General features: G+C 47.5%; 1 protein-coding gene across 1 annotated transcript in view; it reads right to left on the bottom strand.

Annotated features, from left to right (window-relative positions):
* Positions 1 to 26028, bottom strand: part of OTOA (otoancorin) — a 105597-nt gene that overhangs the window by 46097 nt on the left and 33472 nt on the right. Inside the window, exons 10-14 of the mRNA XM_032155922.1 lie at positions 24633 to 24733; positions 21468 to 21607; positions 11224 to 11347; positions 6530 to 6745; positions 1688 to 1855 (exon numbers count right to left, since the gene is read on the bottom strand). Of these exons, the coding sequence (XP_032011813.1) occupies positions 1688 to 1855; positions 6530 to 6745; positions 11224 to 11347; positions 21468 to 21607; positions 24633 to 24733 (749 nt within the window). The remainder of the gene's footprint in view (positions 1 to 1687; positions 1856 to 6529; positions 6746 to 11223; positions 11348 to 21467; positions 21608 to 24632; positions 24734 to 26028) is intronic.

The following is a 26028-nucleotide window of genomic DNA, read 5'->3' as shown; positions in this document are numbered from 1 at the left end:
TCACAGGCAATAAAATCCATCAAACCTGCTCAGCAAGCCTAGGAAGTGGAGAGTAGCATCATCCCCATTTCACAGGTGAGGAAACAGAGACTTAAAGTGTGATGAGTTGAAAGTCAGTAAGTGAGATTCAAGCCCAAGTCTGTCTGATTCCAAAACCTGTGCTCCTTATTTCTTCATTTTAACTGTATGGGCTACTTGCTATCTGCAAGGTATTGGTGTTTTAGGCCAAACCCCTTAGGTTTTAGGGTTTTTTTCTTTTTTTTGAGATGGGAGTCTCCCTCTGTCACCAGGCTGGAGTTCAGTGGCACGATCTTGGCTCACTGTAATCTCCGCCTCCTGGGTTCAAGCAATTTCCCTGCCTCAGCCTCCCGAGTAGCTGGGACTACAGGAGTGCACCACCACATCTGGCTAATTTTTTGTATTTTTAGTAGAGACAGGGGTTTCACCACATTGGCCAGGCTGGTCTCGATCTCCTAACCTTGTGATCCGCCCACCTTGGCCTCCCAAAGTGCTGGGATTACAGGCATGAGCCACCTCACCTGGCCAAGTTTTGGTTTCTTAACAGATTTTGCCATTGGACAGAACAGACCTGATAGAGCAAGATGTCAAAAGACTCCCTGACAAGTAAAAAAGGGGCCAGGCATGGTGGCTCACGCCTGTAATCCCAGCACTGTAGGAGGCTGAGGCGGATGGATCACTTAAGCCCAGGAGTTTGAGACCAGCCTAGGCACCATGGCAAGACCCCATCTCTAGAAAAACAAAAATTAGTAAGTGGCACAGGTCTGTAGTCCCAGCTACTTGGGAGGCTGAGGTGGGAGGATCACTTGAGCCCCGGAGGTCGAGGCTGCAGCCAACCAAGATCATGCCACTGCATGCTGCCTAGGGTAATAGAGGAAGACCCTATCTAAACAAACAAACAAAAAAGCAGAATACGGACATGGCTGTGGACCATGAAAAGGGCTTTCAGATGCACCCTAGAACTTTGGGATTTATTTTTAGATTTGAAAAACAAATTTTAGGCCAGGCACAGTGGCTCACACTTGTAATCCCAGCACTTTGGGAGGCCGAAGCAGAAGGATTATTTGAGGCCAGGAGTTGGAGACCAACCTGGGCAATATAGCAATACTCCATCTCTACAAAAAATTAATAAATTAGCCAGACATGGTGGCTTGAGGCCAGGAGTTCGAGACTAGCCTGGGCAACATAGCAAGACCATGTTTCTACAAAAAGTTAAAAAAATTAGCCAGGCATGGTGATGTATGCCTGTGGTCCCAGCTACTCAGGAGGTTGAGGCAGGAGGATTGCTTGATCCCAGGAGACTGTGGTGAGCTATGATCATACCACTGTACTCCAGCCTGGGCAACACAGAAAGACTGTCTCAAAAAAAAAAAAAAAAAAACTTGAACTTGAAGTGTTATAAGATCAGAAAACCTGATTTAAGAAAAGGCTTCCAGATTAGACTGTCTGGGAGAACAAAGGGGTCTGGGAAGAATGACAGCATGACCGAAGGGCTCTGTCTGGAAAGGAAGGAAGGTGTGCCACCAGGAGAAGGCAGAGCCACCCCAGACACCAACGGCAGAGACAACCCCAGCCCTGGGTTCATGGCTCAAAGTCACAGCCCACTCACCAAACCCCAAAAACACACCCCCTGTGACATGTGGCTGAGCACCAGACATCTTCCTCTCACCTTGCTGAGGATACCTTGCTGCTGGGCAGGTGACAAGTCGGATACATACTGGGAGACGGCACTTCTCAGGACCTGCGAGAGGTCCTTGCGGTTCATGCTACAGAAGGCCTGGGTGCTGACCCCAGCCAGCAGCACACCCATCTGGCTGACATTGTAGAAAGACAGCACCTGGAAGAGGAGCGACCACGCAGTCAGGCTCTGCTCCCGCCTTTCCCTCTCCAAAGTGCACTCAGCCCATCTATGTGCCAAGTATAGGGATGGGTGACACCTTAGGGGCACAGCAGTGAGCCAGACAGATGCTGCCTCCACAGGCCTTCCTTCCTTCTATCAAGAAAGAGAGTTGGCTGGGCATGTACATGCCTGTAATCCCAGCACTTTGAGAGGCCAAGGCGGGTGGATAACCTGAGGTCAGGAGTTCGAGACCAGCCTGGCCAACATGGTGCAACCCCATCTCTACTAAAAATACAAAAATTAGCCAGGCGTGGTAGCAGGTTCCTGTAATCCTAGCTACTTGGGAGGCTGAGGCAGGAGAATTGCTTGAACCCAGGAGGCGGAGGTTGCAGTGAGCTGAGATTGTGCCATTGCACTCCAGACTGGGCAACAAGAGCAAAACTCTGTCTCAAAAAAAAGAAAGACAGACAGACAGACAGACAGAAAGAAAGAAAGGGAGAGAGAGAGAGAGAGAGAAAGAAAGAAGGAAGGAAGGAAGGAAGGAAGGAAGGAAGGAAGGAAGGAAGGAAGGAAAGAAAGAAAGAAGGAAGGAAAGAAAGAAAGAAAGAGGGAAATTATACTTGGGTTTTTTTTTCCTTCCTTTAGAGTGAAGATGCTAGATAGTTTTCCATATAATCAAGGACAGGCTTTGGTTCTATGAAAAGACAGCTGAGTGGGCTCCTTTAGTTATTCTGTGTATAATGGGTGATCTCATGCTGTCTTCAAAGAAGGCAAGACCTTTTGACCTCTTGCCTTCTGAGTAAAAGTGGCCTCGCTCCTCAGTAGGAAGAGCTGGATATTAGGAAAGAGACAAACTACTTTGTCCTGGGCTGGGAGGGAACAAAACAATCTCCCTCAACTCCCTAAAATCAAATTCAGAGAGGACTGTCAAGGTGGACCCATGGAGCCCCAATCAAGTCCAGAAACAAGGATTCAAAGCCTTCAACATAAAGTCACCATAAGGCTAGAAGAGACCAGATGAATGGGCTGGCCTGGTACCTGAGTCAGAAAGTGGGACTGGGTGGGCATTGGTCATGGTGCCATGATGGAACAGTGAGCACAGGAGTTAAACAAGACGGCTCTGAGGCCAGGTGCCCTGGGTTCAGTCCCAGCTGTGTAACTTTCACGTGGCCTTTTCCAGTTCCCTTACACACTCGGTACCTCATATGAATGAACTGGAAAATGAAGACTATAGCACTACTGACTTCAGAGGATCATTGGATTAAATGATTAACTCACTTAGAACACAACCTGGCACATAGTAAGTGTTCAGTAAATGTTTGTCATTCCACATCCCCCCTCCCTTGGCCCCATGATGGAGGAAGCAGGATAGGACCAGCCCTTGGAGCTGCAGCTGCCCTTCATCCCTCCCTCGCCCTCCCTACCGATATCCTGCTCCAGTTCCCACTTGGATTTACTTTGGGAAATGTGGTTGGAATATATCTGGCTCAGAACCATGACATACCAAACCTAGCATTAAAAACTTGAAGAAATTTCAAAAGATTTGGATGCCAAGAAGAAATCCCCTACTCCTGCTCTCTGGGAGGCCAAGGCGAGTAGATTGCTTGAGCCCAGGAGTTTGAGATCTGCCTGGGCAACATTGCAAAATCCCATCTCTACAAAAAAATACAAAAATCAGCCTGGCGTAGTGGCATGCGCCTGTGGTCCCAGCTACTCAGGAGGCTGAGGTGGGAAGATCACCTGAGCCTGGAGGGTCAAGGCTGAAGTGAGCCAAGATCAGATCACTGCACTCCAGCCTGGGCAACATAGTGAGACCCTGTCTCAAAAAACAAAAAAAGAAGAAGAAACCCCCCAGTTCCTGAGGCCGACTCCAGCACTGCCTTCTGGATGCATGGATTCTACTCTATAACTCTTAAACCCCTTTACCACCTGAACCAAAAGCTTTTGTTTTCATTTCCAACCTCAGTGATGCGATCTCGGCTCACGGCAAGCACCGCCTCCTAGGTTCATGCCATTCTCCTGCCTCAGCCTCCCGAGTAGCTGGGACTATAGGCACCCGCCACCACGCCCAGCTATTTTTTTTTTTTTTTTTATTTTTAGTAGAGACAGGGTTTCACCGTGTTAGCCAGGATGGTCTTGATCTCCTGACCTTGTGATCTGCCTGTCTCGGCCTCCCAAAGTGCTGGGATTACAGGCGTGAGCCACCACGCCTGGCCTAGTGATGTTCTTCTTTGTGAGACACTGTGGTATTTTGCTTTAGAGCAAGAAAAATGGGGCCCCTTACATTTTCAACATCTTCACCTCTTCCCATATCCTCCGTCGAGCTGCACGGGAGGTACTAACACTGGAATTACGGTGCTAGGTTAGTAAACATGACCTTTAAGGAGTAGTCTCTCCTTTATTCTTTGGGATTTCTACTACTTTTTTTTTTTTTTTTTTTTAAGACAGAGTCTTGCTCTGTAGCCCAGCCCAGTCTAGAGAACAGTGGCACGATCTCAGCTCACTGCAACCTCCTCCACCTCCTGGGTTCAAGCAATTCTCCTGCTTCGGCCTTCCAAGTAGCTGGAATTACAGGCGTGCACCATCATGCCCAGCTAATTTTTCTATTTTTAGTAGAGACAGCGTTTCACCATGTTGTCCAGGCTGGTCTCGAACTCCTAGCCTCAAGTGATCCATTCATCTTGGCCTCCCAAAGTGCTGGGATTACAGGCATAAGCCACCACGCCCAGCCTACTACCTTTTGTCAAAACAAAAATTGATGAGTTTTGTATAGTTGGTCAGACACAGTTAAAACTGAATTCACAGTTTAGCAATTATAATGGGTGCTTGTTAAACATCTGGTAGTAAATGATGTTTTTTCAAAGTAATTAAAATTAATATCCAGAAGCCAAAAATAAATAAATGTTTGTTATAATTATTTGATTGGAATGGGTCCTAATCCAATCCTTGTGAGCCGGTTTGCATCCTGGGAAGTGGCCGTGAGTGTGGACTAAACGAGAAGGACATCAAAGGCCAGGCATGGTGGCTCACGCCTGTAATCCCAGCACTTTGGGAGGCTGAGTCGGGCAGATTACGAGGTCAGGAGCTCGAGACCAGCCTGGCCAGCATGGCGAAACCTCGTCTCTACTAAAAATACAAAAATTAGCTGGCCATGATGGTGGGTGCCTGTAATCCCAGCTACTCGGAAGGCTGAAGCAGGAGAATTGCTTGAACCCGGGAGGCGGAGGTTGCAGTGAGCTGAGACTGTGCCATTGCACTCCAGTGTGGGTGACAAGAGCAAGACTACGTCTCAAAAAAAAAAAAAAGATGACACCAAAATGCTTAGAACTCAAGTCTCTCAGATTTGGAGCCCTCTGGACTGGACCTAACCCAGGGACACTAACTGTCCCCAAAAGAATGTCCATTTTCCACCCCAGGAGCAGCTAGAACACAGATTAAGACTCCTGTCCCAACCAAAGAGGACTGTGTGCCTGACAGTTCCCTCTCTGCAGCCCAAGATTGGAATAAAATAGCATCATCCCTAATCCCAAAGTAATGGCAAAAAAACGCCATTACTTTTTGCCTCAACCTAATAGCAGCTCAACAGCAGGCAGGAAAATCCTGGGATGAGTCCCACACGTTGATCCCACTCAGGGATGGCTAAAGCCCCTTGAGCTCATACTCTGTGGTGTCACCTGGTGGTCTAGCTTCTTCATGTGTACCAACTCACATAATATTCGCAGCAATGCTACAGGATAAGTGCTATTGATTTGTTGTTGTTGTTTAATTTTTTTTGAGACAGAGTCTTGCTCTGTCGCCCAGGCTGGAGTGCAGTGGCACAATCTCTGCTCACTGCAACCTCTGCCTCCCAGGTTCAAGCCATCCTCCTGCCTCAGCAGTAGGTAGCTGGGATTACAGGCGTGCACCACCACACCCAGCTAATTTTTGTATTTTTAGTAGAGACGAGATTTCACCACGTTGATCAGGCTGGTCCCAAACTCCTGGCCTCAGGTGATCCTCCCACCTCAGCCTCCCAAAGTGCTGGGATTGCAAGTGTGAGCCACCTTGCCCAGCAGTAAGTGCTATTGTTGTCCACATTTTACAAATAGAGAAACTGAGGCAAAGTGAAAGTAAGCAAATTGCCTAGTGTCACACAGGTAGTAAATGGCAGAGCAAGGATTTGAACCCAGGCAGTCCTCCTCAGCATCATCTTGTTACTGATTGGTTGCCCCTGCTGTGTGTGTATAACTGACTGTTATGGATTAAATATTTGTGTCTCCCAATAATTCATATGTCAAAGTCCTAACCCCTAATGTGATGGTATGGGGAGGTGGGGCCTTTAAGAGGCCTTTAAGGGTTAGATGAGGTCATGAGATAATGAGGGTCAGGTGGGGCCCTGATCCAATGGGATTAGTTTCCTTGTAAGAGGAAACACCAGAGAGCTTGCTCTCATGTGGTCAGGTGAGCACACAGCAAGATGGCGGCCACCTACAGGCCAAGAGAAGAGGCCTCAGAATAAAACCTACCTTTCTGACACCTTGATGTTGGACTTCCCAGTCTCCACAACTATGAGAAATAAATTTATGTTGTTTATGACACTCAATCTACAGTATATTGTTATGGCAGCCTAGGAGGACTAATACATTTAGGTCATCTCAGGGAAATAAAGAAGAGTTTAAAACTCCAGCTGACCTTCTCATGGGCCAAGTATTTGGCAGACAAGATGATGACCTGGCTCTTGGCCCAACCTGAGACCTGGTTGAGGGTGGAGATGGCTCCGTGCACAGCCTCAGGGGAGAGGGATTCCAGTTGGCTGTAGGTCAAACCTACAACCGCATCCGACAAAGAACCCAGGGTCTCATTGAGGGTCTGGTTCTCCATGGCAATGTCCAGGAGTTCTGCTTTGAGCTGGAAGGAGAGCAAACTGGAATGAGTGTTGACAGGAAGCAGGGTGGTGACTCCCTCTGACCACATCCAGGGCTATTAGGACTCCACAGCACCCTCCCTTGACCCTGTCCCATCAAAGCTTCTGGGCCCAGAAATGAGGAAGGAAAGGGAATCCTGCCATGCCCAGACAGTGAGACATCACACGGAGGACACCTCCTCTGGCCTTGCCTTTCATGTGCCAACAATTCCCTTTGTACTTCATTTAAATATTAATTTGTTCTTAAATCAACCTTAATCCATGTCAGAAAGAAATGTTCCCTTTATAACTCCACCACACTCTTATAGCATCTATTGTCCTCTGGTGACCTTGAACTCTATATCCATATATATAGGCTGTTTTCCTTTCATGAAATAGCCAGGGGCCTTTTCACGATAATTTATAATCTGTGTAAAAATAACTTTTTTTTTTTCTTAAGACAGAGTTTTGCTCTTGTCACCCAGACTGGAGTATAATAGCGCGGTCTCGGCTCACTGCAACACTGCAACCTCCACCTTCCAGGTTCAAGCGATTCTCCTGCCTCAGTCTTCTGAGTAGCTGGGATTACAGGCACCCACCACCACACCAGGCTAATTTTTGTATTTTTAGTAGAGACGGGGGTTTCACCATGTTGGCCAGGCTGGTCTCAAACTCCTGACCTCATGTGATCCGCCTGCCTCAGCCTCCCAAAGTGCTGGGATTACAGGCACGAGCCACCACACCTGGCCAAAAATAACTCTTCACAGTACAAGAAAGTAAAAGTCTCCTGAACATCCTACCTCATAAAAATAACCATGATTAGCAATTGGGTGTATATGCTTCCAAGATTTCTTATACCTTTATAAATATAGAGACACTATGTAGTTTTTACAGAGTTGTAATATAAACAGAAGCACAATTTGCTCTTCTATATTTCTCCTTAAAATTATCTCTTGCACCTGTTTGCACGTTTCTATGATCATTTTAATAATTATTTTATTGCAATATGCCTGCCTAATGATAGTAAAGTGTGCATTACAACTGCTTTCAGTAAGGAATGTGATAAAGTCACCTACTATACAATGAGCTCTGTAACAAAAAACAAGAATGGTTCATATTTTAACACCCGAATTTACGTAATAACGTAGTCATTTCAGACAGGTGCGCAAAACGGGTTTCTGGCAATATTGAAATAGCCACTGGGGGGCAGCAGAGTTAAGTAGAAGAAACAACTGTCACAGCGCCTGGGTTCTCTAAGTTCAGCAACTGCCTTCCCTAGAAATCAGTTTTCACATCTGTAAAACGAAGGGGTGGACTACAGTGGCAGCTCTCAAAGTGTGGAGCACACCCCGCGGCATCTGCAACACCTGGGAACTTGTTAGAAATGCAGATTGCCAGGCTGCTCCCGGACCTCCTGAATCAGAGACTGGGTGGGGCTCCGAAATCCGGGGATCCCCAGCCCCCGGGTCACAGGTGGGGACCACCGGGACCCTGGCATGTTAGGAACCAGCCACAGCAGGAGGTGAGCAGCAGGCCAGTTAGCATTACCGCCTGAGCTCTGGCCTCCTGTCAGATCAGAGGCGGCATTAGATCCTCATAAGAGCAAACCCTATTGTGAACTGTGCATGCAAGGGACCTAGTCTGTGCGCTCCTTATGAGAATCTAATGCCTGATGACCTGTCACTGTCTCTCATCACCCCCAGATGGGACCGTCTAGTTGCAGGAAAACAAACTCAGAGCTCCCACTGATTCCACATTATGGTGAGTTGTATAGTTATTTCATTATATATTACAATGTAATAATAGAAATAAAGTGCACAGACTGGGCGTGGTGGCTCACACCTGTAGTCCCAGTACTTTAAGAGGCCATGGCAGGCGGATCATGAGGTCAAGAGAATGAGATCATTCTGGCCACATGGTGAAACCCCGTCTCTACTACAAATACAAAAAATAGCTGGGCGTGGTGGTGTGCACCTGTAGTCCCAGTTACTCGGGAGGCTGAGACAGAGAATTGCTTGAACCTGGGAGGCAGAGGTTGCAGTGAGCCAAGATCGTGCTACTGTACTCCAGCCTGGCAACAGAGTGAGACTCCATCAAGAAAGGAGAGGAGAGAGGAAGGGGAAGGGGAAGGGGATGGGGGAGGGGGAGGGAAGGGGGAGGGAGGGAAAGAGGAAAGAAAGAAAGAAAAAGAAAGAGCGAGAAAGAGAAAAGAAAGAAAAAGAAAGAAAGAGAGAGAGAGGGAGGGAGGGAAGGAAGGAAGAGCACAATAAATGTAATGCACTTGAATCATCCTGAAACAATCCCCTGGCCCCAGTTCATGGAAAAAAATTGTCTTCCACAAAACCGGTCCCTGGTGCCAAAAAATTGTCTTCCACAAAACTGGACCGCTGCCACAAGCTGTATTTTAACAGGCCCTCCCTGTGATTTAGATGCACTCTCCCGTTTGAGAACGACTGAGCTAGATGATCCCAAAGGGCTCCCTCATATCTAATTGTTTACCACCTTCTCCTTGGTCAGGGTTGCCACATGTTGAGACCCCTGGGCCTTAAAATACATTTATCTTCTTATTTTTGCTTGAGCTTGCTTGGGAGGGATTCTTTTCCTTGGAAACAAAAATATGCATTCACAGGCCAGGCTCGGTGGCTCACGCCTGTAATCCCAGCACTTTGGGAGACCAAGGCAGGTGGATCACTTGAGGTCAGGAGTTCAAGACCAGCCTGGTCAACATGGTGAAACCCCATCTCTACTAAAAATACAAAAAATTAGCCGGGCATGGTGGCATGCACCACCTCTGGAGGCTGAGGCAAGGCAAAGGTTGCAATGAGCTGAGATTGTGCCACTTGAACCCAGAAGGCGGAGGTTGCAGTGAGCTGAGATTATGCTACTGCATTCCAGCCTGGGTGACAGAATGAAACTCAAAAAAATAATGAGTCTCAAAAAAAAAATGCACTGACCAAAACAGATGACCACTCTCTCAAATGTCAAATGTGTTTGGGGACTTTATGGTGATGTGTGGAAAACTGCTGTGAAATTATTGATGACTTTATCAAAATTTCATTTAATATTATTTTCATGTCATCTTTTCGATTTTAAGCAAATTGAAAAGGGCCACAAAAAGTGGAATGGAAGGGGGTAGAATTGAGACTTGACTAGAAGGAAGAAGAGAGAGATGGAGAGGAAGGAAAATGAGAGAGAGGGTGTTTGCTCATCTGGTCTTGGGAACTCATAACCACCCTGCAAGCCAGTGTTCGCAATCCTGGCCTCATTGAAATCACCTGAGAAGCATTAAAGTCAGGCCATACCTCAGGCCACACCCCAGAACAATAACATCAGATTCTCTGGGGGTGGCACCTGGCAGGGATGTTATTAATCTAGAGGCAGGTTTGAGAACCACTGCTTTATCTCCTGCCGCTCCAGGCATGCTCACCAGAGCAGCGGTTCCAGAATCACCCGGAAGCTTGTTGGAAGTGCAGCATCAGCTGGGCACAATGGCTCACACCTGTAATCCCAACACTTTGGGAGGCCAAGGGAAGAAGGAGGAAGAAGAGGAAGACGGGAGTCCTGCGCCTCAACCAAGAGCTCCTGAATCAGAATCTGCATTTAAGATCCCCAGGTGATCTGTATGCATATTTAAGTTGGAGGTAGCTGTCTCTTTCTTTTCTTTTCTTTTTTCTTTTCTTTTCGTTGTTTAGATAGGGTCTTGCTCTGTCATCCAGCTGGAGTGCAAAGTCACTATCATAGCTCACTGCAGGCTGGCACTCCTGGGCTCAAGCCATCCTCCTACCTCAGCCTCCCAAGTAGCTGGCACTATAGGCACATGGCTTTTTTTTTTTTCTTTTGAGACACAGTCTCACTCTGTCACCCACGCTGGAGTGCAGTGGCACGATCTCAGCTCGCCACAACCTCTGCCTCCGAGGCTCAAGCAATTCTCCTGCCTTAGCCTCCTGAGTAGCTGGGATTACAGACGCATGCCACCATGCCTGGCTAATTTTTGTATTTTTAGTAGAGACAGGGTTTCACCATGTCGGCCATGCTGGTCTCAAACTGACCTCAGGTGATCTGCCCACCTTGGCCTCCCAAAGTGCTGGGATTACAGGTGTGAACCACCATGCCCAGCCATTTTTTTGTATTTTTTGCAGAGACAAAGGTCTCATGATGTTGACCAGGCTGGTATCAAACTCCTGGCCTCAAATGATCCTCCCACCTTGGCCTCCCAAAGTGTTGGGATTACAGGCATGAGCCACTGCGCCTGGCTGAGACAGCTGTTCTGATTAAATTTTGATCTCCCCAGGGTCTGTTCCTTTCTATCTGGGCTTCGATGTTACACTTACCTCAGTATTTGAGATGCCATCTGCTGTGACTGGACTTAAATCCCGACTAGTGCTGTGTGTTTCCTCTCAAAGGCTAAGCTAGGCTGTTCTCCCCATTTCTGTGGCTAGTGAAACTGAGGCAGAGGGCTCAGGGCCTTGCACCCCAGCTGTACCTTCTGGACACCAGCCTGGAAGCCCCTCAGGTGGCTGCACTTGATCATCTGGTGAAGCAGGACTTGAGCCACAGTGGCATCCAGCAATTCCAGGTCATCGTAGAAACAAACCAGCAGCCCCAGCCTGTGTGAGAAGAGGAGGGATGGTGGTGGAGGTGTAACCGCAGAACCAGCCCATTCTGGTTCAATTTTGTGTAATAAAATGGTGAGTTGTTTTTCAGTTGCCACGGACTCCCAGGTTGAAGGTCACATAACCTGAACATCCTCAGATGAACCAAATGAGCAACCACAGGTGGAACCTAAGTGCTCAGACAGGACCGAGGAATGGGGGCTGAATTATGAAGTGGACACCACATGGCATGGTCCATGGTCCAATCAGATTGAGCCCTGGCATCACCTCATGGCATGATCCAATCAGATCACACCTCCCAGCATCACCTCATAGCAAGACTCAATCAGATCAAGTCTCATTACCCTCTACCTGTAAAACCTGCCCCAGTCCCCAGCTCAGAGACACAGATTTGAGCACTGCCTTCTGTCTCCTTGGCAGTTGACTCACAGTAAATGTTTCTCTCTACAAAAACCTGGTGCTTCAGTGTTTGGTTTTCCATTGTGCATGGGCAAACAGACCCAGTTTGGTTCCATAACAGAGGGCTGAAAGCTGGCAGACACAATGACACCCCCTCCCCAGTCCAAACCAATGGGGTCCTGATAATATTAATAGCAGCTACCACTTATCAGGTCTTGCGCTGAGCCGTTTACCTGCATTATCTCATCACAGCAACCCTACAAGGCAGGTGCTCTCATTAGCCCCATTTCACAGATGGGGAAACTGAGATTTGATTTGTCCAAGGCAAGTCGGTGGAACTGGGACTTAAATGTAGATCCATCCACCTATGCCATCTCTCCACCTGAGATGAATAAAGGGAATAAGGAAAGAAAGGTGCCAGTCGCCACAGAAAACTCCCCATTTTCCACATTACAATCACTAAATTCTAGAGCTGATCTCACCCTGAGGGATTCTCTGAGGCAGAGATCTGTTTCTGGGATGCCTTCTGGTACCCACCCAGATGATGCAAAGATTTCAGAAGGAAAACAAAAAAGACTGGAGGAAAACTGTTAGGTGACGCAAGGCACCAAAAGATGGCGCTGGTTCCAGGTTCTTCTTCACCCAGCACTACGTCGGCCCGCCAAATGAGACCCAATAAAAGAAGGCACCTCCTACTCCTCCCTTCAGGCCCGCCCCCCATCCAATCATCAGTGCCCATATAGCCCTGGGGGCTATAAATTACTCCACCCAACAGCTCTCTCTCTCTCTCTCTCCCCTGCACCACCTGACCTCAACCTCTCCAATAAAGATCTCTTGGCCGTACTTGGTATGGTTTGAGTTTGCAGGCATCCCTTTCATTTAGTGCCGTGACTCGGATCGGGACTCCCCACTTTTAGTGGGATCCCGATCTCTTCTTAGACTGAACCCAAACCCCCGACCAGCCTTTACCCATTCTCCTGTTCGCCAAGCTGTTCGCCCAACACTGGCCTCGTCTCGGTAAGTCTTCCCCTCCGGGGTCTACCGCTCTAGGCAGGCAAGAGACCCCACGAAGCGCTTCGCCTCAAGCCCCTAAGGCCACGGTAGACCCCAAATAGAAAAACTGGCCCACATATCCCCTAGACAACCAAAGCAAATGGCCCACTTATGGGTCTCTCGATCCTAACATTCTCCAGGATCTCTACAATTATTGCGAGCGAACAGGAAAATGGTTAGAGATCCCATATATCCATGGCTTCTTTCTCCTACGGGACAAACCCAACCTTTGCCTCCCTTGCAAGCCGCAACACCTTATCGCTGCTCTCAAGCTACCAACCTCTCCTTCCGCTCCCAACTTTGATCCGGCCGACGAACCCCCGCCATACCACCACCCTCCACCTCATCTTCCGGTCGCTGCTCAACCGGTAGCTGCCCAACCCCCTCCATGCCCCTGACCCCTCTTCCGGTACCTCCCCCCCACACATTGCCTTCACCCTCAACCTCTTCCTCCCCATCTTTTAGCCCTCCCACTACCTGTTCCAGGTCACACCTTCCCGTCCTTGCCCCCCTCAGGGAGGTTGCGGGGGCAGAGGGCATTGTCCGTGTCCATGTTCCTTTCTCTATGGCCGATTTGTCTCAAATTGAAAAACGCTTAGGCTCTTATACCTCTAACTCCGCCTCCTACATCAAAGAGTTTCAATATCTCCTACAAGCTTATAGTCTCACTTTCCACAATATCTACATGATCCTCTCTAACGCCCTTCTCCCTGAAGAGCGCCGGCGGCTCTGGGAGCAGGCCCGCACCTATGCAGATGGGGTCCATCAGACAACCCCCGCCCTACCACTAGGTGCACAGGCAGTCCCCGAACAAGAGCCTAATTGGGACTATAACACCCCAAACGGCATTGCTGCCAGAGACCACTTCGCCACCTGCCTAATAACTGGACTGCGCAAGGCAGCCCAAAAGGCTGTTAATTTTGAAAAACTCCATGAAATAGTACAAGAAAAACATGAAAACCCATCTGCCTTCCTTGACCGCCTTACACGGGCGCTCCAACAATACACCAACATAGACCCAGAGGCCCCTGATGGCAGGCAGCTCCTCATGTCTCATTTTTTTGCACAGAGCTTTCCTGACATCAGGGCCAAACTTAAAAGTTAGACAGAGGCCTCTTTACTCCACAGACCGAGATCTTAGCAACGGCATTCAAGGTTTATCACAACCGAGATGAGAAGGCCAGGAGGCAAAAATACCAAATGTTGGCCCAAGCTCTCCAAGCCTCTCCTCGGTCCGCCACAGGGTCACACGGCCGTAAATCGCCCTCCGTCCACCCTCAACGTCAGCCACCTGGGCCCTGTTTTAAATGCGGTAAGGAAAGACATTGGGTCCGAGAGTGCCCAAATCCCAGGCCCCCCAGCCAGCCCTGTCCAAAATGCCACCAGCCTGGCCATTGGGCCGTGGATTGCCCCGGTCCCCGAAGGGGGGCCGGGTCCACCCTCAGCCCAAACCCTGGTCTTCTAGGACTGGCCATTGAAGATTGACGGGGCCTTGGGACTCCTTTCCCGACTCAGATCATCACTTCACAGGAGCCCAGGGTCTCTCTAACGGTGGATGGGCGTCCCGTCATCTTCCTCCTTGATACCGGGGCTACTTTCTCAGTCTTGCGAGAGTTTCGGGGTGCCACTTCCCTTTTTGGATCTCCTATAGTTGGTGTTGGAAGTCAAACCATTTGCCCCAGAGCCACTCCTCCCTTATCTTGCTCCTTCTCAGGCCACATTTTTTCTCACAGGTTCCTTGTCATGCCTCAATGCCCCCTCCCTTTATTGGGAAGGGACATCCTCTCCAAGTTCAAAACTTCAATCACCTTCCACCCTATAACCTCCTCAAACTCCACATCCCTCATTGCTCTGGTAGCTAGTTCCATCGACCAGACTTCCGCTCCCGTTCCGCCTCCACTCCCACTATGCGTCAGCCCCTTGGTTTGGGATACCACCACCCCCTCACTGGCACAATGTACTCCCATACAAATCTTCCTTAAAAACCCACACCACTTCCCCAGCCAACCCCAATATCCTCTCCCCGTCTCCAGCCTGAAAGGATTACAACCAATTATTTTAGACGTCTTAAAAGGGTTCCTCAGGCCAACCCATTCTCCATTTAACACCCCTATTCTAGCAGTAAAAAAACCCAATGGTACGTTCCGCCTCATCCAAGACCTCAGACTCATTAACGAGGCTGTAAAGCCCATTCATCCCATAGTCCCCAACCCCTATACTCTCTTATCCTCTATTCCTCCTAGTGCCACACACAAACTGACACCACCTCTCTTCTCAACTTCCTTGCTGACCGAGGCTACCGAGTATCCCCTCAAAAGGTCCAGCTCTCCCTCACTCAAATCACCTGTCTAGGAGTCCTCCTTGCCCATGACTCAAAGGATGATCTCTCCCGAGGTACCCCATCCGAACCTGTAGAGGCCACAGTCAAGCAGCCCTTCCTGTCACTTCAACAGGCACTACTCAAAGCCCCAGCCCTACATCTTCCAGACTTACAACAACCTTTCATTCTATATGTACATGAGCACAATGGCTTGGCTCTTGGAGTCCTAGGTCAGATGCACAGACCCACTTTTATGGCAGTTGCATACCTATCCAAACAATTCTGAGAGCGAACTCGGCCCGCAGGGAACTGAGTTTTCTCCTTTCCCTTCTCACTCACTCGTCCGGCCTGGGTTTCCTCCCTTCTCTCGCTCAAAAAATCCTGGTACCAGGTAACCCACGGCCCTCAGCCTTACAGAGGCCCATCAGTTCTTTCGTTTCAGTGACGACCGGCTTGAAGGTTCTGACTCACAACACGGCCATCGGCTAATAGGGGACGCCCTGTTCAGCCAGCCGCCGTATACATATACCCCTTCCTCTCTCACCATGGGAGGCTCTGCATCCCTGCCGGCCGACTAGACCCCACCGTGCGAGGGTGGGCCCCCTGCCTTTGGGCCCTGGCTGCAGCCTACCTACTACTTCAAGAGTCAAAGAAATTAACGTTTAGGGCAGCTGTTGTCATTACCTCCCCCCATCAACTCAAGGAACTCCTGACCTACAAAAGTCTACAAACCCTTCCCCCTTGCCGCGTACTGTCTCTCCTAGTTTCCTTCCTGCACGATTCCGCTGTAACTTTCCAAACATGTGCACCCCTCAATCCCGCCACCCTCCTGCCTGTCTCTCCTTAAACACGAACCCACAAACCCCTCTAAAGCCAGGCACGCCCATACCCCACAACCCTCTCAAAGTTTGCATTTCTAAAATGCCCTCCCTTCCCACTATTCCTAAGGCGTAAGCTGCCGCCCTCATGCCTGCTCCGAGCCCGCTCTTCTGGCTCTCCGCCTCTTACATCTTCTTCTACGGACCCTCCTCTGCCAACAGGCCCCCTTCACAACCCTACTACCTCTTCACCCTCAAAGAAACCTACAACGCTAACCGGAGGTCACACACCAATGTCATCAGTTACACCCGATGCTCCATCGATGCATCCTCAGTAAACCTTCTCCTCCCTCAACTCACCATAATAAATAGCGCCATTTGCTTTCCACACCAACAATCCCACGGCGCCTGTAAAACTGAATGGACCCAAAACTATGGGTGTCCCTGAACCAGCTGTATTATTAATTAAATCACCAAAAAAAACAGACAGACAGACCCCATTCATATATTATTAAACACCTCTCAGGTCCCTACTTCCGATTGTTTCTTATGCGCAAACATCAACAAACCCCCTCTTGCTGCGGTTCCACTATCTCGCTCCATAAACACAAGCAACTCCTCCCCGCCGACCACCAGCTTTGTAATCTCCCATGTCCCCCTCCTTGCCAACCTCAGCGTCCCTATTCCTATCTGTTACAACACCAGCTACCACCCCCCATCGCCCCACAATGTAACATGCAAACAAACTGTCACCCCCCTCAACTTCCCAGCTCCAGACGGCCTTTTTTTTTTTTTTTTTTTTTGGTGTAACGGCCATTAATTCCTCTATCCCTGGCCCCTGCATACCCACCACACTAGTCCCTCAACTCACATTGCTCTCCTTCTCTGAAGGCCTTCAAGCCTATCAGTTTAATCACCCTAAACCCAACTCTCCTGAGGACCATCGGAAAAAAAAAAAGCAATCTTCCTACCTATCATGCTTGGAATCTCTCTAACAACCTCTCTCATAGGTATACAGCGTATCCCAATTTTCAGACAGCCGTTGAGGAAACAGCTCAGTCTCTAGCCACCCTCCAATGACAAATCACATCTCTAGCTGGTGTCACCCTTCAAAACAGCCGCGCCGTCGACCTACTCACAGCCGAAAAAGGCGGTACTTGCATCTTCTTACAGGAGAACTGTTGTTATTACATTAATGAGTCCCAAGTAATCGAAACTAGCATTAAAAACCTACATCAGATAAAACGTAAACTAATGAATGCTAGCACTACTCCCTCCCTTTGGGAAACCCTCAAAACCCCCCTCTTAGCTTGGATCCTCGCTTTCTGTGCACTACTCCCCTGCCTCATTAAGTTTATGAAAAACCAAATCTCTTCCATATCTAACCAAACATTTAACCAGCTTCTCCTCAGAAACTACCAACTTTTAGCCACCAGCGAGGACAGGACAGATTCCACAGACGGGCTCACAACCTGCTAACCCAAGCCAGTCATGACAACCGTCAACCGATTCCACAAATTTCTAAACGATCTCCGCGCCGACAGCTGGCTCATAGCCAATCCATCGCTACCCTTCGAATGGATATTTATACCTTCAAGGAACCTTCACGGACTTCACACCCCAAGAGGTGTTTACATACACCACCACACTACTCGGGCTTATTCTACTGATAGATGCCCCTAACAGTCCTCCCTTTACTCCCCCTCAACGCCCCCACTCAGCAGGAAGTAGCCACCCACCTCTAAGAGAAACAAAAGGGAGGAATGTTAGGTGACGCAAGGCACCAAAAGATGGCGCTGGTTCCAGGTTCTTCTTCACCCAGCATTACGTCGGCCCGCCAAATGAGACCCAATAAAAGAAGGCACCTCCTACTCCTCCCCTCAGGCCCGCCCCCCATCCAATCATCAGTGCCCATATAGCCCTGGGGGCTATAAATTACTCCACCCAACAGCTGTTTCTCTCTCTACCCTGCGCGACCTGGCCTCAACCTCTCCAATAAAGATCTCTTGGCCGTACTCAGTGTGGTTTCAGTTTGCCGGCATCCCTTTCAAAAGGGCAGAAGTGAGATTGGAACCCTAGTATAACTGAGAGCAGTGTGTCTAATCATTAAGAGCATTGTTTCAGGCCTACTGCAGTCTGAAGCCCAGCTCTGTGAGATGTTTGATCTCCACCAAGTTACTTAACTTCTCTGTGAGGCTGCTATACACAGTTCTGCAGTGCACACTCTGTACTCCTGTACTGTACAGAGACAGGGTGCCTCTCCCTCTCTGAGCCTCTAATAAATGGGAGGTTTTCTTTGTTCATCGTACCACCTCATAATAAATATTAGTGAAAGAGGATGATTGTGAAAGTTAAATGACAAGTGGTATACCAACTGATTTGCATACTTCCTGGTGGATACCAAGCACTCATTCATTAATGAATGCTCTTAGAGTTAGAATGAAGACTACCTAGTTGACCACAGTCAGCCTGGCTCCACCCTCTCAGAGCAGTATTGACATATTCAGACATGCCCACAGGAGATCTGCCAGGTCCAGGGAAAAGATTTGAAAGTGTGTCTCACAAGGAAAAGAGATCTGCTTAACTTCGAGAAAAGAAGACTCAGGGGAAGCGAGGGCTGAGTGTTAATAACAATGTTGAGAATAACTATTCACAATAGCCAAGACATGGAATCATCCTAAGTGTCCGATACGTCAGTGGATGAATGGATTTTTTTTTAATTTGGTGGATACACAATGGAATGATCTTCAGCTTTGAAAAAGAAGAAAATTCCATCATATGGGACCCCATGGATGAACTTGGAGGATCTTATGCTAAGTGCAATAAGCCAGGCACAGAAAGACAAATACTGTATGACCTCATTTATATTATGAATCTGAAAAACAAACAAATAAACGTCATACTCATGGAAGCAGAGACTTAGAATGGTTGTTACCGGGGGCTGGAGGTGGGAAGGGAGTTGGAGAGACTTGGACAAAGGATACAATGTTTCAGTTAAATAGGAAAATAGGTTCTGGAGATCTATTGTACATGCTGACTACAGTTAATAACAATGTATTATGTACTCAAAAATTGCTAAGAGTAGATGTTAAGTGTTCTCACAGCAAAAAAACTGTGTGAGGTAATGATAACTTAATTAGCTTGATTTAGCCATTCCACAATGAATATGTATCTCAAAACATCATGTTGCACACCATAGATATAATTTTTATTTATCAATTTAAAAAAATAAATTATAAAAGAAAAAATAGGCTGGGCGCAGTGGTTCACGCCTGTAATCCCAGCACTTTGGGAGGCCGAGGCGGGCGGATCACAAGGTCAAGAGATCAAGACCATCCTGGCCAACATGGTGAAACCCTGTCTCTACTAAAAATACAAAAATTAGCTGGGCGTGGTGTCGTGTGCCTGTAGTCCCAGCTACTCGGGAGGCTGAGGCAGGAGATTCACTTGAACCCAGGAGGCGGAGGTTGCAGTGAGCCAAGATTGTGCTACTGCACTCTAGCCTGGCGACAGAGTGAGACTCCGTCTCAAAAAATAAATAAATAAAAAGAAGAAAAAGTATTATTTATTGAACACTTACTAAGTGTCAAGTGTGCAAATCCCAAAGACCTTAATGCAGTAGGCATATGTTTATCTCCCATTTTACAGACAGGGAAGCAGAAGCATAGAGAGGTGATGTAAAAATAGCAAAGATCACACCATTAGTAAGCAGCAGGGCCAGGATTAAGCCACGAAGTCTGGCTTGAGGTCCCATGTTCTTAATCATGAGGCTATTTTTGTGTGTGTGAAACCATAGAAAAATGGGACACATGCTAATAAGTGAAAATTACTAAAGGTAGGTGAAACAGATGTAATTGTTTCCTATGAGTACATTCCCTAAGAGTGGCTCATTTGAAAAACCTTAAGGTAATATGGGATGGGAGCAGTGTGGCAATAAGACTTTGAGAGACGGACAGAAGAGGATTGAATGATGGCCCAGCACAGTGGCTCACGCCTGTAATCTCAGCACTTTGGAAGTCCAAGATGGGTGGATCACTTGAGGTCAGGAGTTTGAGAACAGCCTGGCCAACATGGCGAAACCCAGTCTCCACTAAAAATACAAAAATTAGCTGGGTGTGGTGGCACACGTGCCTGTAATCCCAGCTACTTGGGAGGCTGAGGCAGGAGAATCTCTTGAACCCGGAGGTGGAGGTTGTAGTGAGCTGATATTGCACCACTGCCCTCCAGCCTGGACAACAAAGTGAGACTCTGTCTCAAAAAAAAAAAAAAAAAAAGAGGATTGAATGGACCAGGTGTGGTGGCTCATGCCTGTAATCCCAGCACTTTGGGAGGCCAAGGCAGGCAGACCACCTGAGGTCAGGAGTTCAAGAGGTCAGGAGTTTGAGACCAGCCTGACCAACATGGCAAAACCCCATGTCTACTAAAAATACAAAAAAAAACAGCTGGGCATGGTGGCACACATCTGTAGTCCCAGCTACTCTGGAGGCTGAGGCGTGAGGATTGCTTGAACTCAGGAGGTGGAGGTTACAGTGAGCCAAGATCACGTCACTGCACTCCAGCCTGGGTGACAGGACAAGACTGTGTCTCAAAAAAATAAATAAATAAATAAATAAAAGGAAAAGGAGGGAGTATTGAGCTGTACTCACCACCTCCTTCCCATTGCCCACTCCCTTCCTGACACCCCTGGAATGTAGAGTTCCTGTCCCTCCTCCCCTGCTGGGAATGGTTTTAGGGAAGATCACATTACAGTCACTAAATTCTAGAGCTGATCTCATCCAGGGGCTCCCCAGCTAAAAGTCTGATAACAAGCGGTTCTCAAATATGGGGACCCATGAGTTATTTCCAACACTTGACTCAACTTAAACAGAAATCACACATTCACTTTGGAACAGGACCCAGTCCTGAGTATTTAAAATGTTTCATTTCTGGCCGGGTGCGGTGGCTCAAGCCTGTAATCCCAGCACTTTGGGAGGCCGAGGCGGGCGGATCACGAGGTCAGGAGATCGAGACCATCCTGGCTAACACGGTGAAACCCCGTCTCTACTAAAAATACAAAAAATTAGCCGGGCGTGGTGGCGGGCGCCTGTAGTCCCAGCTACTCGGAGAGGCTGAGGCAGGAGAATGGCGTGAACCCGGGAGGCGGAGCTTGCAGTGAGCCGAGATTGCGCCACTGCACTCCAGCCTGGGCAACAGAGCAAGACTCCGTCTCAAAAAAAAATAAAAATAAAAATAAAATGTTTCATTTCTGTGCCGAGAGCCAGAATTAGCACTTGATAAGGTTGCATAAAATGCCTGGCACACAGGAGATGCTCAGAAAGCATTTACCCTTTCACCCTGCTTCATAACCTCTTCATACAAAACGTTGCAGACACCTCTCCTCACATGCACAGAGAAACATGGGACTATTCAAAGAGATGCACCAGCCACCTCCCTTCCCTCCCTGGGTGTTTTGCTGCTCAGAGAATTCTGATGCTTAGATCACATCTTGGGAAAGAGCTCCAAGGCCCAGAGCCCATGCCCTTGCCTGTGGATGGTGGAGGTATTCCTCATGTTAAAGTTGGAGGAGCTGATCCTCTCCAGAAACGCCTGGGCCAGCTCAGGTGTGATGTCATAGACCGTGTCCAGCTGCTTGGTGGCGTTGTCATAGCTGATAAACAGCCCAATCTGGTTAGTGGACAAGGACGAGAATGTCAGTGAGGAGAGTGGAAGTGGCCCAGTGTGGCCCCACCCTGGTGGTCTGCACTGTGCCCCATCATGGACACTTGGATACACCTCCTGGTTCTCATTGTGATTGATGTCTTTTTTTTTTTTTTTTTTTTTTGAGACGGAGTCTCACTCTGTCGCCTAGGCTGGAGCGCAATGGCACTCAGCTCACTACAACCTCCACCTCCTGAGTTCAAGCAGTTCTCCTGCCTCAGCCTCCGGAGTAGCTGGGACTACAGGTGCCCACCACCACGCTTGGCTAATATTTGTATTTTTAGTAGAGATGGGGATTCACCATGTTGGCCAGGCTGGTCTTGAACTCCCGACATCAAGTGATCCACCCATCTCGGCCTCCCAAAATGCTGGGATTACAGGTGTGAGCCACCGTGCCTGGCCTCATTGTCATTGATTTCTTAGTGATCTGTAACTGCTACTTTGGTTTCCTCCTCAACCTAACTATTCTTTAGGAAATAATTATTTTTTAATATCTGTGAAACTGGGCTTTTTAAAAGCTAATCTTTGCACATTTATTTCTAGATTTGTTATATTGACGTCAGAGAATGTGGTCCATAAACTGTCTGCTTTGAATAATCAGAATTTTTTTAATAGATGAATGATTTTATAAATGGCCCTTGGGTGATGGAAAAGAGTATGTGTTCTCTTTGTAAGACACAAAGTTTGGTGCATATATATTCAACTTATTAAATATACTATTCAGATTCCCAACATTCTTGTTCCTTTTTGGCCCACATGTCCAAGGGTGCCACGTGCAAGTCTTCTACTACTATAGGACTCATATCTATTCTTCCTTGTATTTCTAGCAGATTATCCATTATATATATAATTTTGGGGGGACACTGACTCACTCACTATTTTTATTTTTATTTTTATTTTTTTGAGATGGAGTCTCGCTCTGTCATCCAGGCTGGAGTGCAGTGGCACGATCTCAGCTCACTGCAACCTCAGCCTCCCAGGTTCAAGTGATACTCCTGCCTCAGCCTCCCGAGTAGCTGGGATTACAGGCATGTGCCACCATGCCCAGCTAATTTTTGTATTTTTAGTAGAGACGGGGTTTCGCCATGTTGGCCAGGCTGGTCTCGAACACCTGACCTCACATGATCCACCTACCTCAGCCTCCCAAAGTGCTGGAAGTATAGGCGTGAGCCACCACGCCCGGCCAAGACACGGTCTCACTCTTTTACCCAGGCGTGGGTGCAGTGGTGTGATCATGGTTTATTGCAGCCTCGACCTCCTGGGCTCAAGTGATCCTCCCACGTAGCTGATACTATAGGCACACACCACTACGCCTGGCTAATTTTTAAATTTTTTTTTGTAGAGATGAGGTTTCACTATGTTGCCCAGGCTGGTCTTGCACTTCTGGGCTCAAGTGATCCTCCCGCCTTGGCCTCCCTAAGTGCTGGAATTACCGGCATGGGCCACGGCAGCCGGCACATTCTATATTTTGAGGCACTATTATGCTGTGCTCAAAGGGTCTCATAAAGTTGTCTCTCCTTTGTGGATTGTACTCTTTGTCCATATAAAATTCCTTTTTAGGCTGGGTGCGGTGGCTCACACCTATAATGCCAGCACTTTGGGAGGTTGAGGCAAGGCAGATCACCTGAGGTCAAGAGTTCAAGACCAGCCTGGCCAACATGGTGAAACCTCGTCTCTACTAAAAATGCAAAAATTAGCCAGGTGTGGTGGCACGTGCCTGTAATCCCAGCTACTCAAGAGGCTGAGGCAGGAGAATCAATTGAATCTGGGAGAAGGAGGTTGCAGTGAGCCAAGATCACGCCACTGCACTTTAGCCTGGATGACAGAACGAGACTCCGTCTCATAAATAAACAAATAAAAATAAAATAAAATAAAACAAAATTCCCTTTTAGCAATGTTATTCTTGACTTCTCTCTTCTCTATATTTTTAGAGAATAAAAAGTTGCAAATGAGTGTTTGATCTTAGAAATTTCCTCTAGGGGGCCCAGCTTTCTAAGAATTTAAGCTGTTACCTACTCAAAGCAACTCTACATTGAGAGAGTAAATGGCAGTGGGGTGGGGGGTTAATTCTAGGACTGTGGGTTAAAAAAATCGGAAGACACTTGAAATACTCCCAACCCCCTAGGTAAAAGAGAGAAACCTCGTTCTGCCTCTGGTTTCATAATAAGCAGACATTGCTGGGTCAATGGGTCCTTGAACACGCCAGTCATTTGATGCAAACACCTCTCACTGGCCAGAAGAGTCAGGGCACATATCATTTAAAAAAAGAAGAAGAAGAAGAAAAGGAAGAAGAAGGAGAAGAATAAGGAGGAGGAGGAGGAAGAGGAAGAAGAAAAATTGGAAGCAAGGCCCACAGTCTCTTCATGAATCCCTTTGTGTTGGCAGCATTCTTCAGAGACCGCATTCAAGAATCATGATGCCCAAGAGATTTTAGTGTCATTGGGTCAACATCAAAAGGAGAGGGACAGGTTAACTAGTGAATTAAGTAACCCTAGAATGTATATTTCTCCACTGTAAACTCTAGAATTAAAATCTAACCATTGCTCATGCTCAAGTAGCTATTAACAGAAGTAGCTATAAATAGAAGTAGCTATTAATCCATTTTGCTTTTGCTTTGAGTTCATGCTCCCAAGGACGGGAAACTTTATATCTTTTGTCCTTGGCCTTCTCCAGTACAAAAATACCCTTAAATGATTTTTGGTTCATAGCCAACAATCCCTTTAAATCATGTTTGCTCACATCAGAGATATGATCTTAATTGTCCACAATTCTTTTTCTTTTCTTAGCCCTTCCACACTAAAACAATCCCATGACTGCCCACTTGAAACTTTGTTCCAAGAGTTTCCTTCAGAGGCCCAAGCTCTATTGGGCTGAGGAGGGTATACAATTTCCAAGGCACCTTGACTGGCTGGATGAACATTAGAGTTTGAAAATACACCTTACCCCAAGTGTATTAGTAATGGTGACATATAAATGTACTTTTCCAACTTACTTCTATAGGACTAATTTTCATAATTTCTTCAAACGATAGGTGAACCATGTATCTGCCCAAAACCCATAAGTGTTCCGCACTGACCCATGAAGCAGAGTCATCTACAAAAAACAAATGAATAAATGAGTACATAAATAAATAAAAGCCTTTACACTGGTATGTGGTAGTCAACAGCATCTTTGCTGTCAAGACCTCCTTCTTGCATTTATTAATTCGTTATTTTGTTTTTCGGGGTTTTTTGAGATGGAATCTCGCTCTGTTGCCTAGGTTGGAGTGCAGTGGTGTGATCTCAGCTCATTGCAACCTCCGCCTTCCGGTTCAAGTGATTCTCCTGCCTCAGTCTCCCAAGTAGCTGGGATTACAGGCACCCACCACCATGCCCGGCTAATTTTTGTATTTTTAGTAGAGACAGGGTTTCATCATGTTGGCCAGGCTGGTCTCAAACTCCTGACCTCAGGTGATCTGCCCGCCTCCGCCTCCCCAAGTGCTGGGATTACAGGCATGGGCCACCGTGCCCAGCCACATTAATTTATTATTAACTCATTCAACAACCATATACATAGGGCCTACCTGTGAGATCACACGTAGGATGTGACCACAGATTCGCACCACCTCAGAGCTTGTTACTCAATAGTGTGGTCTTTGGAATTGCAACATCAGTGTCACCTGGCCACTTGTTAGAAATGCAGATTATTCTTTCTGGCCAGGCACCTGTAATCTCAGCACTTTGGGAGGCTGAGGCAGGAGGATTGTTTGAGGCCAGGAATTTGAGACCAGCCTGAGCTATATATCAAGACCCTCATCGCTACAAAAAAAAAAAAAAAGCCAGCTGCAGTGACATGCACCTGTAGTCCCAGCTACTCAGGAAACTGAGAAGGGAGGATCGCTTGAAACCAGGAATTTGAGGCTACAGTGAGCTATGCGCTCACTCTACTGCACTCCAGCCTGGGCAACAGAGTGAGACCCTCTTTAAAAAAAAAATAACAATTAAAAATAAATAAATAAGAAATGCAGATTATTTTTAATACTAAAAACCCACAAAATGTAGTTTTATTTTTTCATTCAATTGTTTACTAAATAATCTGGAAACATGAGGCCAGGTGTGGTGGCTCACACCTGTAATCACGAAATCCCATCTCTACTAAAAATACAAAGAAAAATTAGCCAGATGTAGTGGCACCTGTAATCCCAGCTACTTGGGAGGCTGAGGCAGGAGAATCTCTTGAGCCCGGGAGGTGGAGGTCGCAGTGAGCTGGGATCACATCACTGCATTCCAGCCTGGGCGACAGAGTAAGACTGTGTCTAATAATAATAATAATCTGGCAACATGAAATATGTTTGACTCTCTTGCATCACTACCACTAATAATGATCATCCTCACTGATTATCACCACGT

The sequence above is a fragment of the Hylobates moloch genome, unplaced genomic scaffold (genome assembly GCF_009828535.3).
Source record: "Hylobates moloch isolate HMO894 unplaced genomic scaffold, HMol_V3 SCAFFOLD_6, whole genome shotgun sequence".
NCBI classification, from domain to species: Eukaryota; Metazoa; Chordata; class Mammalia; order Primates; family Hylobatidae; genus Hylobates; species Hylobates moloch.
The sequence above is the reverse complement of the archived record's forward strand: the minus strand, read 5'-3'. Positions and strand labels throughout refer to the sequence as shown.